The sequence below is a fragment of the Calypte anna genome, chromosome 8, assembly GCF_003957555.1.
Source record: "Calypte anna isolate BGI_N300 chromosome 8, bCalAnn1_v1.p, whole genome shotgun sequence".
NCBI classification, from domain to species: domain Eukaryota; kingdom Metazoa; phylum Chordata; class Aves; order Apodiformes; family Trochilidae; genus Calypte; species Calypte anna.
Window position 1 is genome coordinate 27,678,811 of NC_044254.1, and position 14,850 is coordinate 27,693,660.

Consider the following 14,850-nt stretch of genomic DNA (forward strand, 5'->3'; position numbering starts at 1 on the left):
CTTCCTTTTGTATTTATATGCACTTATACAGCCATATATAAGCTCACGTTCTGCATGAGAGATGAAAAGCTGGTCTGGGTGAGTATATCATCCTTGAGTCAGCTGGGCCCCCTGCTGCACTCTGCTTTTATGGGCTTTAAAAAGATCTACCTCCCAAAGTACCTACTTCTGTTAAATATTAGTAAGCCAGTACAGTGAATTTTGATTACTAAAGGGGACTGAAGATGCATTGTCTGCCTCGTGTGTTGCGTCTGGTAAATAGCTGGTTGCTGGGGTAACCACCTCAAAAGGTAGAGAGGGTCCTTGGTACCACATAAATTCTTTAAACAAAACCTGATCATAGCAAACTCTGACATTAGTCTTCGAAGAAGGATAAAAGAAGAGGAAGAGATTCAGACAGCTTTTTCCTTTTGTAAACTCTCTGCTTTATAGGGGAAAAAATCACTAGAAATAGTCTGTCTCGTCTGAAATGAAAAGGTTGTGGATTAAGGCATTGCATTAGGGGAACAGCTGTGTGAATGTGAAACAGAAAGTTCTCCAGCTTCAGCCATTATGGGTTTGTTTGGTTAGGTCTAATTTTGGAAGTCATTATAGCAAAGGTAAATGACTTGCACAGGAGACTACTGTAAACAAAAGACTCGATACATTGACTTTGGCAGGAGCCTTGAGAAGACTTGGTCCTTTCACTGCCTCATTTCTGCAGCCTTCTGTACTGCTTTCACTGCCCGCCTCTGTGTGCAGGCAGCTCCCATTTCCCTTCCTCCCTCCCTGACAGCTTCTTTCCCCTGACAGGTAGGATTTAAGGGGGGGCAGCACCTGCTGCTGAAATGCTGGTGTTTAGCTGGGGAATTCCTTTATTTTTATAGCAGCTGTCCCTTGACTTCTAAAGCCACTGTGTTTTGCTGAACAACGAATCTGTTTGCTCTCTCCTGATCTACTACTGGAGTATAATCTGTTTCAAATGCTTTACTTTTTAGCTGTGGCTCCTTTGTAGTTGCTTTGTGTGGTTTTATTTCATTATTTAATATCTTCATACCTACAGATCTTAAGCAATCTGATGCATAGCCGAATTTTCTAATTTTTCAGTGAAGATTGGAGCCTGAGAACTATAGTTCCCTTTCCAGGTCTGTAGCCATCAGGTTCAGTCAAGGTTCTGCCCATTCCCCACCTACTTACTCAAGCTGGTGAGGAGGCAGCTTCCATGATGCCAGAGGGAATGCCCATGCAGGGATTGCTTCTTCCCTTTTACAAAACTCCTCATGAACATAGGATATAGGTGTAGTGGAGCTTTCATTACTTTGTAAAGCTGGGATGAAGTAGAGGGGCAGAGTTGGTATCCCCTCATTACAGTACTTGCTTACTGGTATTTTCTTCTCTCCCTGACTGTCAGGTGACCACAGGAGTCTCCTCTTTGCAATCCTTGTCATGGGTGACTTCTGACTGCTATCAATTCCCAGGATGTCAGAAAAGTCTTTCAGTCAAGGAATAACTGTTTACCTTGACTCCAAAACCAGACAGGGCATGCTCTGCTCTTAATTAATTTTTAATTTCTTTCTTTAAAAAGCACAACATTTTTATACTGCATCTTCATATCACAACTCATCCCTGCACAGTCTTCCACACTTTCTGCCCATGGGAGATAGTAATGCTACTCATCATTCTGATATATAACTAGTACCAAAGGAATCTATAGGGTAATTTTCTACTCCTACCATAGGAGCGGAGATTATCTTTATCTGTGAAATTGCTCCCTTAGTGCTCATTAACTAGGAATACAGTAATTGAGACACTGGTGAGAAAAGATTTTGTCTAATAGTAGCCCTGATCTCTAAAATGGAGTTTAACCACATAAAAATTACACACTAAAATGTTTGACCAGTATGACAGATATAAACAAGCTGACCATGGAATTCAGTGCCTGGGAACAGCTTTTATTTCAGGTTAATTTCATCTCGTGCTGTATATACCAGATATTTGTATGCTTACACACCCAGCAGCTGATGCTGAAGAAGAAGATGTGGTTTTAGCTGCATGAACTCTTTTGAACTTCCCACCACCTGCTGGGTCTTTGAATGTCAGGAGAAGCAGGCAACTTTGGTTTACTGGTGTTATTCTCTGATGTATTAATAAACCAGAAAGGTAACACTAAAATTCTTACTGAGAAACATCCGGCTCTCCAACTTCTGGGAGAAAAAATGTAAGAGCTGCATCTCTTGAAAAAGCTAGCACAATGTTTTGACTTTACACAAAGAATGAATAAAGCACAGATTCTTTTTTGTGCTGTGAGAAGATAGTTTAATATCATTCCTTCCTTCTATATAAGCTACTGGAGGGATGGAATTACTCCAGAAACTTGTGGACAAATGAACACAAAAGAAGTTGTTTGTGCTCCATGTACTGCATCCATTGGGAAACAAGCACCTTCCTTACACTGAAGAACAAACATATCTGACAACAAAGCCAATGATCTAAGTGGTATATAAAATTGGAGACCCATTTCCCATCCATGAAGTTAGTATTATAAACTTCTTCTCATCTAACAGTAAGGTAACATTTTTAGTAGATCATGTTCACGAGCTTGACTCCATGATACCCTGTTCCTCTTCATTCATACCTATGGTGGAGGATATTTTACTTCCTTTTTACACATTAGAACATGCTTTAGGTGTAACATTCTCAATGGGCTTGGCTGCAAATAAGCTTGTTTTACTTTAAAAAGGAGTTTTGTCAACTCTGCCCAGAAGATTTATTAAACTGAGCAAACACAACAGATACTTAGTGTTAAATGAGCACCAGGTCTGTGACTTAACAACATGGTGTTGGCAGGGAGGTCTATGGGAGCTCCCACTGTGCTTTTCATTGCCTCTCACCCACCAAATCTTTAGATTAATAGCAAAGTGTGTGCAGTTCCAGGAGCTGTCAGTCTCATTGGTTTGGCTGTGGTTAGACTCAGCAGCCAGAGAGGAGGCTGTCGTGGGATGGGGAGTGCCCTCAAATTCTCAAAGTTCTTCTAAACTCTGAGGAACCTCTATCACCATGATTTAATTATTGAAACAATCTCTCTTTTCACTAGACAAAACTAAATATGCATTATGCTAAGGGGTAGCAATGCAGACAGGACCTGCCACTGGGAGCCCTGGTGACAGGACTGAGAAGGAAGGGTTGCAGTGCTTGTGTTTGGGGTGGCCATAATGTTCTTCATACTTCACAAGGCCAGTGGAAGCTCAGAACTGGGTTGTTGAAGCCTGTGAGGAAGTACAGCCTACAGGAGGAATTTGCTGAATATGCCAGTTTCTTTTTTATACTTATTTGTTACCAGAGCCATCTTATTCCAAATAGAAAGTGCTGGGAAATAGAAAAAAAAATGGCCCCTACCTTGTGCAACAGGTGCAGTTTCCAGTTGTGAGTGTGGCCTGAACTGAATCTCATTCACACGCCAAGAGAATGGCTGCAGGCAGCCTGGGCAGGAACTACCATAAGAACTTGGGATTTCTGCATAAGTATTTCCTATCTCTTGGAAAGATGCCAAGCAGAATTTAATTGCTTGTGGAGAAATCTTTCTCTGTGGTTTGATGGGGCACTGGATCCTTTTGAACTTTTGAATTCTTGTGGGACAACCTGATCTAACATGGTTGTGTTTAATAATGCAGAGAGATAATGAAAGATACTTCTTAATCAGATAGAGTTCTTTGATGCACACTATACTAACTTGAGGGAGAGGAAGGGAGTTCTTATCATAACATACACATTTGTTTCTCTGTTTAGTAAATTGACAGGTGTTTGGTTTTTCTTGTGTCTGCCCAGGAAACCACGTCTTGTGTCCCGGAGAGTCTGTTGGGAAAGGTCTCACTCCAGAAGCTGCAAAAGATCTCGGTCTCCCTGAAGGCATTGCAGTAGCAGCATCCCTCATTGATGCACATGCAGGAGGGCTAGGTACTCAGTCATTTATTTACTATTCTTGGCAAGAGGAATGTATTGAATTAATTTTAAAAAGCCACTTTTCTTACAGCTTACTTTGCATCCAGCAATTTGAGCTAATGCTGTTCTAGTGAAACAGCATAACTAAAATTACAAAGCCTTCACAGGAACTGCTAATATTGAGTATCTGCTTATAGGAAGGGGTTACCTTAGAGGAGATTTAGATTAGGATCCAGCTGCAAAAGGGAAGGCTGAATTTTAGTGTTACACTAAACACATTGTGTTCCTGGTGTTGTGACTTACTTAAAAATCTCTTTTTGTCAGTTAGTATCCTAATTGAATAAATATGTGTTTAAAACTTTGTGCCCTAGCAATTTTATGTTTTTGAAGAGGATGCAATAATAAGCTGGCCCGAAACAGGTTGTTGAAAAACTGGATTGTCACAGAGCACATGAGAACAACAGTGGACAGCCCTCATTTAATTGGATTCAGAGCACAAACAGTTTGTCCAGGAAATTTCATATGCTGAAATCAATGAACAGAATTTAAGTAAGAACAGAGAGCTGTTCATTTGCTGTAGTCTTCTGTAAAGAAACTTTAACATTAGAAATATATAGCTACTGGCATCCAACAGAGTGAGACTTGAGTGGATAGAGACAGTCTGCTTATGCTAGTCCTGTTTATCAGAATATGTTTTCCCAGATGGCACCACAAACACCAGCAGACTACTGAAATCATTGCCAGGAGGAAGGAAATATATAGGTTGTTGTTAGAAAGGGAGAGACACATCACAGAGGAGAGAGTCAGTAACAGGATGCGGAGACACTGCATGCTAATCACACAGTAACTGAGTAGAGCCTGTGAAAAGAGCAAGATTTAAGGTAGAACTCATACTTCATGATTCTGAGAAGGGTGAAAAACAGGTAGGGAAAGTAGAAGAAAAGTCAGTAAAAAAGAAAAGATTCGTATAGCAACAGGGACAGCAGGAGCAAAAGGAGAGATGGAGAGTGCAAATGTGGGGAAAGAAAATGAATAGTGTAGATACATCACATGTATATGAATACCTCTCTTTCATCCATAGATTTTAATAACAGGAACCTTAATCTTTTTCAAGTGTAGCTTAAACTACAGTGTGCAAAATACATGCCTGAAAAACCTTGTTTGTTTGTTATTTTTAAACAAACCAGGAAAAGACAACACAGATAATAGAACTAGGAAGTGAAAAAGTGTTCTGATTAAAAGGTACTAAGGATGTCAATGCACTGAAGTGCAATAAAGCATGGTAATCTTTTAATAATGATAAAATGGATACAGAAGAAAAGAAAATAGACAAGAGATATTTGAAAACAAAAATTAAAAGGTGAAAATACCAGAAACAAATAACTTGTAGTTGATGTAAACTTCTGTTTTGAAAAGTCATTGATATTTGTGCTTACTCTGCTGTGATCTGTATTGAAATATTGAGGTTTACAGTTTTTTTGAATGATAGGACTTACATATTTTGAATGATAGGAATTACATAGCAAGCTTTAGATTAGTGTATGGGATAACAACATTCAGGGGGTGTCATTCTTATTCTTAAACACATTCTGCTGTTTGTTTTAAAAATAGTCTGTAACAACAGAGTAACGAAAGGGGCTCTTTTGTATCCTGTGGGCAAAACCAGAAGGACATGATGGTCTTATTTTCACTGTTAATAACTTCTGACACACTGTTCAGATCTGCTTTAGGCTGGATATAAAGTGTGTTTTTGCTGAACAGGATACTGAAGTTTATGAATGCTTCAAAGTTTTGAGTGAAATAAAGATAAAGAATTATGTAATACATCTGTTTGTGGAGGTATCAGTCCATCTGATACCTATAATGGAAAAGTAAAAACCTAAAAGCTGAGTAGGTGTGTCTTATATTTTGACCTACTGCAAGGATTTAGAAGAGCCTGCAGATAAAAAATGTGCATATGGGAGGCCAGTCTTTTGGGACTGGCATCATAAAAATAATGTTCACATTGCACCTTTTAAAAAGACACCAGCATTTTTTCAGCAAAAGTAGAGTATTTATTGAACAGTATATAAAATGCTGTATCAATTCTTAGCAGTGCCTGTTTTTCTAAAATCTCTCCTACAGTTTGTGTGGTACACAGACTCCTCAGAATTTCAGCCTGCCTTGGAGTTTGAAAAACTGTAGCTAAGTTACAGTTAAAAGTGACTTATAAAAGCAATTGAACTACTTTTAGCAAACAGAATATCTTAAGCTTTCATTATGATGAAAATGTCCCATATTTATTTGACGTTTGACTTAAATTAATTACAAATAGGAAGCCTCTAGGAACTCTGAACATGAATATGGCCATGATAAAATCCCACTGAGTTCAAAAAGGGCTAGAATGCATATTTTGCAGAATGCACATTTTCTTTGTGATTACAAATACCTAAACATGAAGCTCTTCAATTTTTTGTTGTTTAGGAAAATATATTTGCAACATATGCTGACAATTCAGTGTAATAGATTTGTTTCCTCTGAAGTGTGAACAATATTTTTAACTCCTCTAAGAAATTCTGTTGCAGTGTTGACTAGCACAGGAAGTTGCCTTTTGTCTGAACTCAAGCACATCAGTTTGAGTGGTGATAAATAAAGCATAAGAGGTAGAAGCCAGACTTTCAGCTTTCTTTTGTTCCTTTCAAATAAATTGTGAGTATGACAGCTGTGCTACGACATAGTTACAAGCTAGCTAAGTATAAAGGGACATAAGGACAGATTTTTAAAGACTGCACAGTTTTAGAACTTAATTTTCTGATTATGTAGTTGACTACAGTACCACAGTAAGGCAAAGCCCAGCAGACCAATTTCATACCAGAATTTTGCAGTGGTTATCTAAACAAGAAGGTGTTAATGAAGTGTAGCACAGGAACCAGCAGTTGCACTTGGCGTCTCTCATAGTGTCCAGCAAATTCTTTCAGGTTCCTTCTATAGTGAGCAGAAAGATTTTATTTTTTTAGCAGGATCAACAGACTGGTCACCAGACTGCACATTGCAGATGCAGATGACCAGTTTGCCAGTTGGAAAGTAATGCTCAAGAGAAAGAGAAAGACAAACAAAAGAACAGTACTTGTTGGGCTGCTGCAGTTTGCTGGATGCAGCATAACAGGATGCAATAATGCGACCTAGGTGAGGAGGAGAGAGCAGGATTTCCATTTTAGCCTCCTCTTAAGTGAAATAAACATGATGTGATTCATGCTGAAGCTTGGCTGCAGATCTGCCCCAGTCTGTCAGCAAGCTCCTGGCTCCTCTCTGGGATCCCCTGGTGTATCTTTCTGCTGTGGGCTGAACACTTGCTGAGTTTGTCCTCCTTCCTGCCCTGTCCTGCAAGCAGAAGCTCCTCAGAGCCAAGCAGAGTTCTTAGGGAAGGAATAATCTTCCTTTAGATGGTTCTGTCTGATGTGGACAGAACAGCAGCAGCAATCAAGACAACAAAGCTGGCAGGCTCCCAGACTCCTGCCAAGTTGCCCCTTTCTCCAGCTCATCCTCTGACAAAACACATCACACAGTAAAAGTGTGATAAACTGTGAACAAATAAACGTGTCTGCAGTCTACCCTAGTGCTGTTCATAACGGGGCAGTGTTCTGTTCTGCATCTTAGTATACTGCCTGGAGGAAGAAAGGTCACATCATAGTCAGAGTAACATTCAAAAATGATGATGATAAGCTTGAGCATGGAAGAAATAATCTTGTGTCCTCATATATCTGGAATAAAAATACATTTTAATCCAATTTGATAAAATAACTTTGGTTATTGACTATGTGGAGTTTTTTGATTTGTAACAGTGGTGTGAGGTAGTTGGCAACCATTTGTGTACAGAAAAGCTGTGTTTTGTGAGGGTTGGCTTGCTCTTCTTTAAAAGAGAATTTTAATTTTATTTTAATAGGAGTAATTGGAGCAGATGTGAAAGGACATAACCTCCCATGTGAAAACCAGCCAATTACATCCCGACTTGCTATGATCTGTGGAACATCTTCGTGCCACATGGGGGTAGGTTGTATGTGCAGTCCTGATTTGTACAGATAATAGTAACTAAAATGTTTTGGAAGGCAAAAGTGACCTTTGTGCTTCTCACCCTTTTACTTTTTCCTTGAATTTTTTTTCTGGTAACTCTATCTTTGCCTTTGGATATTAATTATATATTACCATGCATTTGCTTTTAAGCAAGAGCTTTAATAGTAGCAGAAATCAATACTGAAAAATTACATGGAAAGTAAAAACCATGATGCTAGAGTGGCTTAAAGAACAGCCTGAAACCTGAGCCAGACTCTGAGCTTGAGTTATCCATGACAAGCCTGTCACTAATGTGTTACAGAATATTGTCTTTGGAGAAGGAGTGCATGTCTTCAGTCACAGCCCTTCTCCCCCACCTCTTCACTTAATCAATATAAATCCTTCTACCTCTGAAAGTTGCCATGATGTATAGAATTATGATGCATATGATGACTAAAAAGAAAGAAAAACCCTGATAAGCAATTTTCCCTTTGCTAATTTTTCTCAGTGAATTAATACAGAAGCTTTTTCTGAGATTGCAATTAAAATTTAGTGCCTGCTTCTTTAAATTTATAACTTTTAAAAAACGTATGAGCCTGAAAGCATTCCATTTAGATAAGTACCCTTTCTGCCACATTTTTTTAAATTTAAATCTCATTTTGGTCTTAAATTTAGACTGATTATAATTTGGATTTTTCCTAAGTGAGAAAATGGCAATGGGATTGCTAGAGGTTTTTAGAGACTGCCAGCATGCTTCGAGAGAGAGCACCAGTAGTGAAAAAGAATGGAAACTGATAACAAAATGCAAGGCTTAGAAGCAAGTTAGGTTGTCTTTGTAGTGACAGCATGAGTACATGAATAAGTGGTGATTCCATCACATGGATTGCAGTTCACCAAAGCATTTAAGCACATGATTGAATTTAAAGCTGTGAATAATCCCAGTATTGTGAAACAGAACATTTAAGAAAAGCTTATATCCTGTAGACCAATTGAAATACATGTGGGTTCCATCCTACACATGACTTTCAAACCTCACACTCCACCACTCTTAGCTTACTGTCTCTGAAAATTCCCTTGGTATCTCTCTGTCTGTTGTGGTGCAGGTGGGGCACCCTGCAAATACCACCTCCAGGGGAAGAAGCCAACCTTCAAACCTCCCATGAACTCCTCCTGACCTCTTTCATTTAGCTGAGTTAGTTGAAATTGTTAAAATTAGGTAGGTTAATAGATACAATACTGGACCAAAATAAGGTGAGGAGCACTTGGATAGTTTCCCCAAAAGGTCTAAGGGCAATGTTGAACAGTTGGAAGTGGGCCAGCTGGCGCTAACTTAGTCCTTTAGTATAGTAGCCCTAGAGGAGGAGAGGTGTGTGGTTATATTAATTAATTTTTAGTACATATATATTGGTAAGTTCTGTATGTAGACCCAGTTCCCTACTGTAGTTCGTTTTGCTTCCCAAACTAGAGCATGGCTTATCAGTATAAACACTTGGACAGCATTTTTTTGTGTGAATGCTCCACCACCATGAAAAATGGAGCTCCATTAAATATGCTAATGTAGCAAGAGTGACATGATGAAGTCCATGGCACTGTTAATCAATGTTCTGCCATTAAAGCAACCCCAAAGACTCCACTCCATAGACAAGGTAGAACCTTTTAAGGCTCTTAATCACTTGAATGCAAACTCGGGAATTGATGCTTGTGCAGTTTTTGGCTAGACTGAAGTAGATTTTTATTTAAATGTAACTACTCAGCATTTTATAATCATTTCCTTAACTGCCTTCCTTCACTCATCTGTTCAGAGGTATAACAATCTTTAGCCAGCAGACAATAAGCAAATTCTGAACTTCTCTGTATTTAATCTGTGCAAGGACTTTGTTTTACCATTCTTTTATCTTTTACCTGCATAAGCTTCGTGAAATGAATGTAGAGCACACAGAGCCGTTAGTTGTATGTGTTTTAATGAGACCTATGTGCAGCTGCATTTGGCTGAAATTAACTGTTCCTTTTTTTAATTAGGACTATAAAATGAAAGTATATGATACTTGTGTTTTGATAGAAATATATATTTTTTTTTTCTCTCCGTGTGCACCAAGGGACCCTCAGGGCTACAGAGATTAATCATCGAGTTTAATTTAATGCAGTGGGAGAGAGACCTGTGTGGTCAGGCGGGCATTAAAAAGTGCCTTTGATCTGCCTCAGGTGCACTGAGCCCCAATGAGCCAGCAACAATAATACCTTTGTGAGATGATCAGAGACCAGAGAGGGAGAAAATGGCCTGTGTGGAAACTCAAGGCCGTCCTTTGTTGTGGTTCTGGCAAACGAAAGAGCCAACTGTCAGGAGAAATTCAGAAAACAGAAAGCAGGGTGAAAGTACACTTGGATTGCTTTCAAGGGATCCTAGCAGGAAACTTTTCAAAATCATCTGCTATGCCTTTGTCTCTCTGCCCCCCCCACCCTTCCTTTGGTGAGGGCAGGGGTACTTCTCTTGGTGTATGTGTGTTGGTACAGTATTTCCATTCTCTAGACTGAATACTCCATGAGTCACGGGAACAGGTATTTCTTGAACACTTGAAGAGAAACTGCTCCATGACCCAGTTTTCATTACCTCAAGGACTAGAGAGATCTTGAACAAAAGACTTTGCTAATCATGCCTTTGATATTTTAGAAAGTACAAATGTGGAACCTAATTTTACTCATGGCTATAATGGTTTAATTTGTGGTAGAACTGCCATTTTTAAGGGAGGATAGGCTTTTGGAATTAACCACTGACAGTTTGGGGTAATCAAACACACACCCAAAGCATTTTGTGTTTCTGTTGAGATACTTGCCTAACTCCTGGAAGATGCAAAAAGCATGTTATAATTAGGTTACTGATCTAAGTCCAAGTTCAGTAGTTGCTAAAAGTCACTGCCACCTCAGGGCTCATCCATTATCCATGAGGGAAAAGAAGAGAAAAGATTTTCTAAATATTTTTGGACAGTTATTCATTTTACATGATTCTCTGCTGCCTCTTTTGCCCTAGCAAAGGTCATTGGCAGAATTTGCATTTGTAATCTGAAATAAGCTGTCCTTTTACTTGTAAAGGATTAGCCCTTAGTTTAGGGCTGGGATTCATTTGCTGCAGCTTTGATCTATCTGTGCAGGGAAGGTATTCCTTTCAAGTGAGTGATACTCAGGGGCTGACTTTTCTGAGTGGGCTGCTGCATGTCATCATTTGTAGATGGGGTCTCTAAGCTCCAGCACCCATAATTAGTTATGGAAGTTTTAGGAGACTTTCCTGTGTAGCCATGGTGACTACACAAAATGTGTAAGTAGTTTTTCACTGTAAAATAGCAGCAGGTTTGAGGCATTGAAATAGGAGCTTGCATGTTTGTATGAGTCTAACAGACATGCCCTAACTTCTGGGAATAAGGTAACTGGTTTCCCAAAAAGCCTTTCTTCTTGCCAGTGGCTTACTAATTTCATGGGATACTTTAAAGGTTTAAAAAATCCTTTGTTTTCTTCTGAAACCTTCCTGTGATCAGAGGGTTTTCAGATACAGATATCTGTATTACCTTGTCTCAGTCCTGAACACAAGCATTCTTGCCCTTTTCCAGATGTGTAACATCACCAAGACCTGAGTTAACTTTCAGGTGCCAGTTGGCAAACACCAAACCAGTAATTGGAATGAGCAGTGTGATAGGGTACTTGTACACAGAAATATCCTGATATTCCTTGGAGCAAGTGATATAGCAGTACTGCTGCTTCTTTGTATTAGATAAATCTTGGAGTTTCCATACCTGATGCCAGCATAGCACTCTACTTGTGGGAACTAAATGAACATAAATAAACATTTTTTAATCTTATTTTTTCCCCATCAAAGTAAAATGCCTTATTAGACTGTAAGGTTTTTGTCAGAGACTATACAGGTTTGAGTAAACTTATGTGACACCCACCAGCCTGGGAGGAGACTGGGACTGGTTTTTGATAGCCTGAGGTTGTGAAAGGAATTCAAAGTACTTTAAAGTGGCAAGCAGAAATAAATACTAGTTCTTGAGTAGGAAAATGGAGAGTGCTGAAGGTTATGGAGTCAGTAGGGCATCGTGCCTCTTCTGCCAGGCTGGAAATTTATGGGGGACAAAGAGAACTTGCATGCAGAGCTGCGAGGTGCAGAAATATTGAAGCCCAATATCTGAGAGAGCAGGGAATTTCTTTTGCAACACTGTATATTTATATTCTCTTCTGTTGTCTGCAGTGTTTATGCATATTGAATAAGATAAAATTCATAAAAATGAAGTTCATAAAATGTGATTTCTCATTTCTGCCTGCCAGTGAATTAGTCTCACTTTTAGGGATCAGTGTTCTGCTTTGCACTTGTCCCCGAACAGTTGTTCCATTATGAAAATACTGGCCATTCTTGCTAACACCTTTTTGGATTCACAGCTGAAGGAAGTAGCCAGGGCACCTTTAATGGGAACATTGTCTGGCCTGATTTCAGCTTACTGAGGCAGGGGGGGAAAGTGTGGGATGGGATGGTGTGTGTGTGTGTTTGTGCCCAAATTTGCTGGGATTTTGAGTTCTAAATAGACAAGCTCTGTGGTCCTCCCTATCCAGAGTCTATGTTATTTTGTTATTTTTTTCTGTCTGGTGAAGTCATCTGTGCACTTCTGTAACCATTCCTTATTCTTTATCAGCTGTGTGTAATCAAATCACTTTTTTTTTTTTTTTTTTCTAAAGTAGGATTGTCAGGGAGTCTTTTCAGGTTTAGGTGGAGTCTTGTCTTTGCGTCTCTTCTTGTTACTTCTGTGACTCTTGTCATTGGGAACTGACTCACCTAGCTTGGTGCACAATTCTTTTTTCCCTGGGTCATAATGTGTATGTGGTTGGAAGTTTATAATTTAGTCATTTTTTAAACTGGAGAGGCACAAGTAATTTATCTTCTCTCTTAAGATTTATTGCATGATCTAAAAGACAGAGCTTGAGCAGCTACATGAACAGCAAAAATGGGCAGAGCCTGCGCTGTCCTTGGATTTACTTTGGATTACTTCAGGAAGAGTATCCCTTACTCTCTTCTACCAAGCCTGACTATTCTTTGCTTGTTTGCTGCTAAAGGAACTTCAGCCCAATTTGCTTATTCTAAATTTGTTCATTTGATTCTCATGATGACTGGCAAACACAATAGAGCTCCTTTGCTCCACAATATCCGCCCAGGCTGCCAGCTTTGTTCACACAAATAGAGTGTAAAGCACGTTTCCACCCCCAGAGCATGCACAGTACGTGTCCTCTGCAGTACATCCTTGAGTGGAGACTGCAGAGACAGTGCTGGCTCAAAGTGTTCTCATAGCCTGATCTCTAATCTCGGTGGGAGCCAGACCAGCAAGTGGATTCAGTGCATTTTGGCTCTGATACGAGAGTCTCCTCTTCAGAACGTGCCACGTTGTTAAAGCAGCAGACTTTGGAGTAATTACTACACAGGGACTCCTCAGCTGCTTGAAAACATCTGTAATACGGGAAAAACTTGCAGGGAGTGAGTAGGCTGGTACTTGCCTTGCCAGCTCTGCTTCACCCAGTGAGATGGCACCAAGTAATGTGTTTGTGGAGGGTGAGGTGAAGGATGGCTTCAGCCTCACAGCCTTTGGTCCCTGCTGCACATGCATCCCTGATGTGGATCTCTGAAGGGGCAAGGCAGCTGAGTGCCAGGTGGCTGGGACCCAGGCTTTAGCAGAGGCAGCAATTTGTCCTTCTCCTGACCAGGGGAAAGGGGCTGAGCTTGGGAGAGTCAGGAGAGCAGGAAGCAGCAGGAGGAATGCAGTAGGAAGAAAATAAAAAACTAAAGCAAACCTGTTGAAACTTGGGGAGCCCAGACAAGTTTTTTAAGTTCTATGTGTGAGCTGTATGAAACTGATAAGCTCCTGCCCTCTTGCTTTTTAAAACATTCTTCTCTTCTCTAAGGCCTGTTCTGCACATGAGTCACAGAGCCAGTGTCTTTCGAATGGGAGAAATAAATTATTATCACAGGAACCTCTCCCTTGCTCTGTCCTCATTCAGTTCAGTTCAGTTCAGCTGGCTTATATATTGCATTTGGCAGCAGTCACAGTGCTGACTTCTCAGCTAATGAAGACGTTTTACATTCGGGGAGGGCTGCATGAAATGAAAACCACATTTACTTCAGGACTGTTGTTACAGGTTGCCCGTTCTTAGTGTACACAGATTTAGCCTTCTGAGGAAAAGGTCACAGAGCCTGTTTAGGTGCCTTTTCAGCCTACAGCCTTGGAAGGGTTACATATCCAGAAAATATTTCTTCTACTTGTCCCTCAAAGAAGTCCTCCACACCCTTTTTTAATGAGACTGTCTCGTTCCATATTCTAGCATCCTTGGTTTGAAAAAGCAACAAACAAAACTATAATATCCCCTTTGCTGGCATTAATTTGACATTGCTTTGTTTGCAGTGTTTTATTTTTAAATGGCAAGAAGCAGAATTTTTCTGCTAGCAGGGTATATATTGTTGCTTTTCTGACCTCCTTATTATATTAATAAAAACTAGGAAGACTTCAGTAGTGGTGGGAGATCATGTGCAGGCAGTCTCCAAAACCCAAAGCACTCACTTGCAGAACTAGTAAACCACAAAGCTTAAGATCTTGAAATGTAAATAGGAAGTTGGAGAGTTTACTTTAGAGCTAGCAGTGGTGAGTCTGTATAATGTTTATTTCTGCTTGCCTCCCAGCCTTTCCTAAAGCTTGGCAGAGATGAAAGGGAGGCTTTCTCTGCAAGTGAGTTATTAAAAGTTTCTGTTGTGAGCAAGATTCCTTTGTTCCTGGCCTGTCATAATTCAAAGCTCAGGTATGCCCTGGTGACTGGGAGAATGGGTCACTCCTGCTTAGTGTATGCCTGTCAAGAGACGTCCAGTTTTCACACTCCATC

The 14,850-nt window shown here is 39.9% G+C and overlaps 1 protein-coding gene across 13 annotated transcripts in view; it reads left to right on the top strand.

Annotated features, from left to right (window-relative positions):
- FGGY (FGGY carbohydrate kinase domain containing) overlaps positions 1–14,850 on the top strand; it is a 298,819-nt gene that overhangs the window by 226,793 nt on the left and 57,176 nt on the right. For all 13 annotated transcript variants that reach the window (XM_030455591.1, XM_030455592.1, XM_030455587.1 and 10 more), the window contains 2 exons: positions 3,805–3,933; positions 7,841–7,944. In XM_030455591.1, the coding sequence (XP_030311451.1) occupies positions 3,805–3,933; positions 7,841–7,944 (233 nt within the window). The remainder of the gene's footprint in view (positions 1–3,804; positions 3,934–7,840; positions 7,945–14,850) is intronic.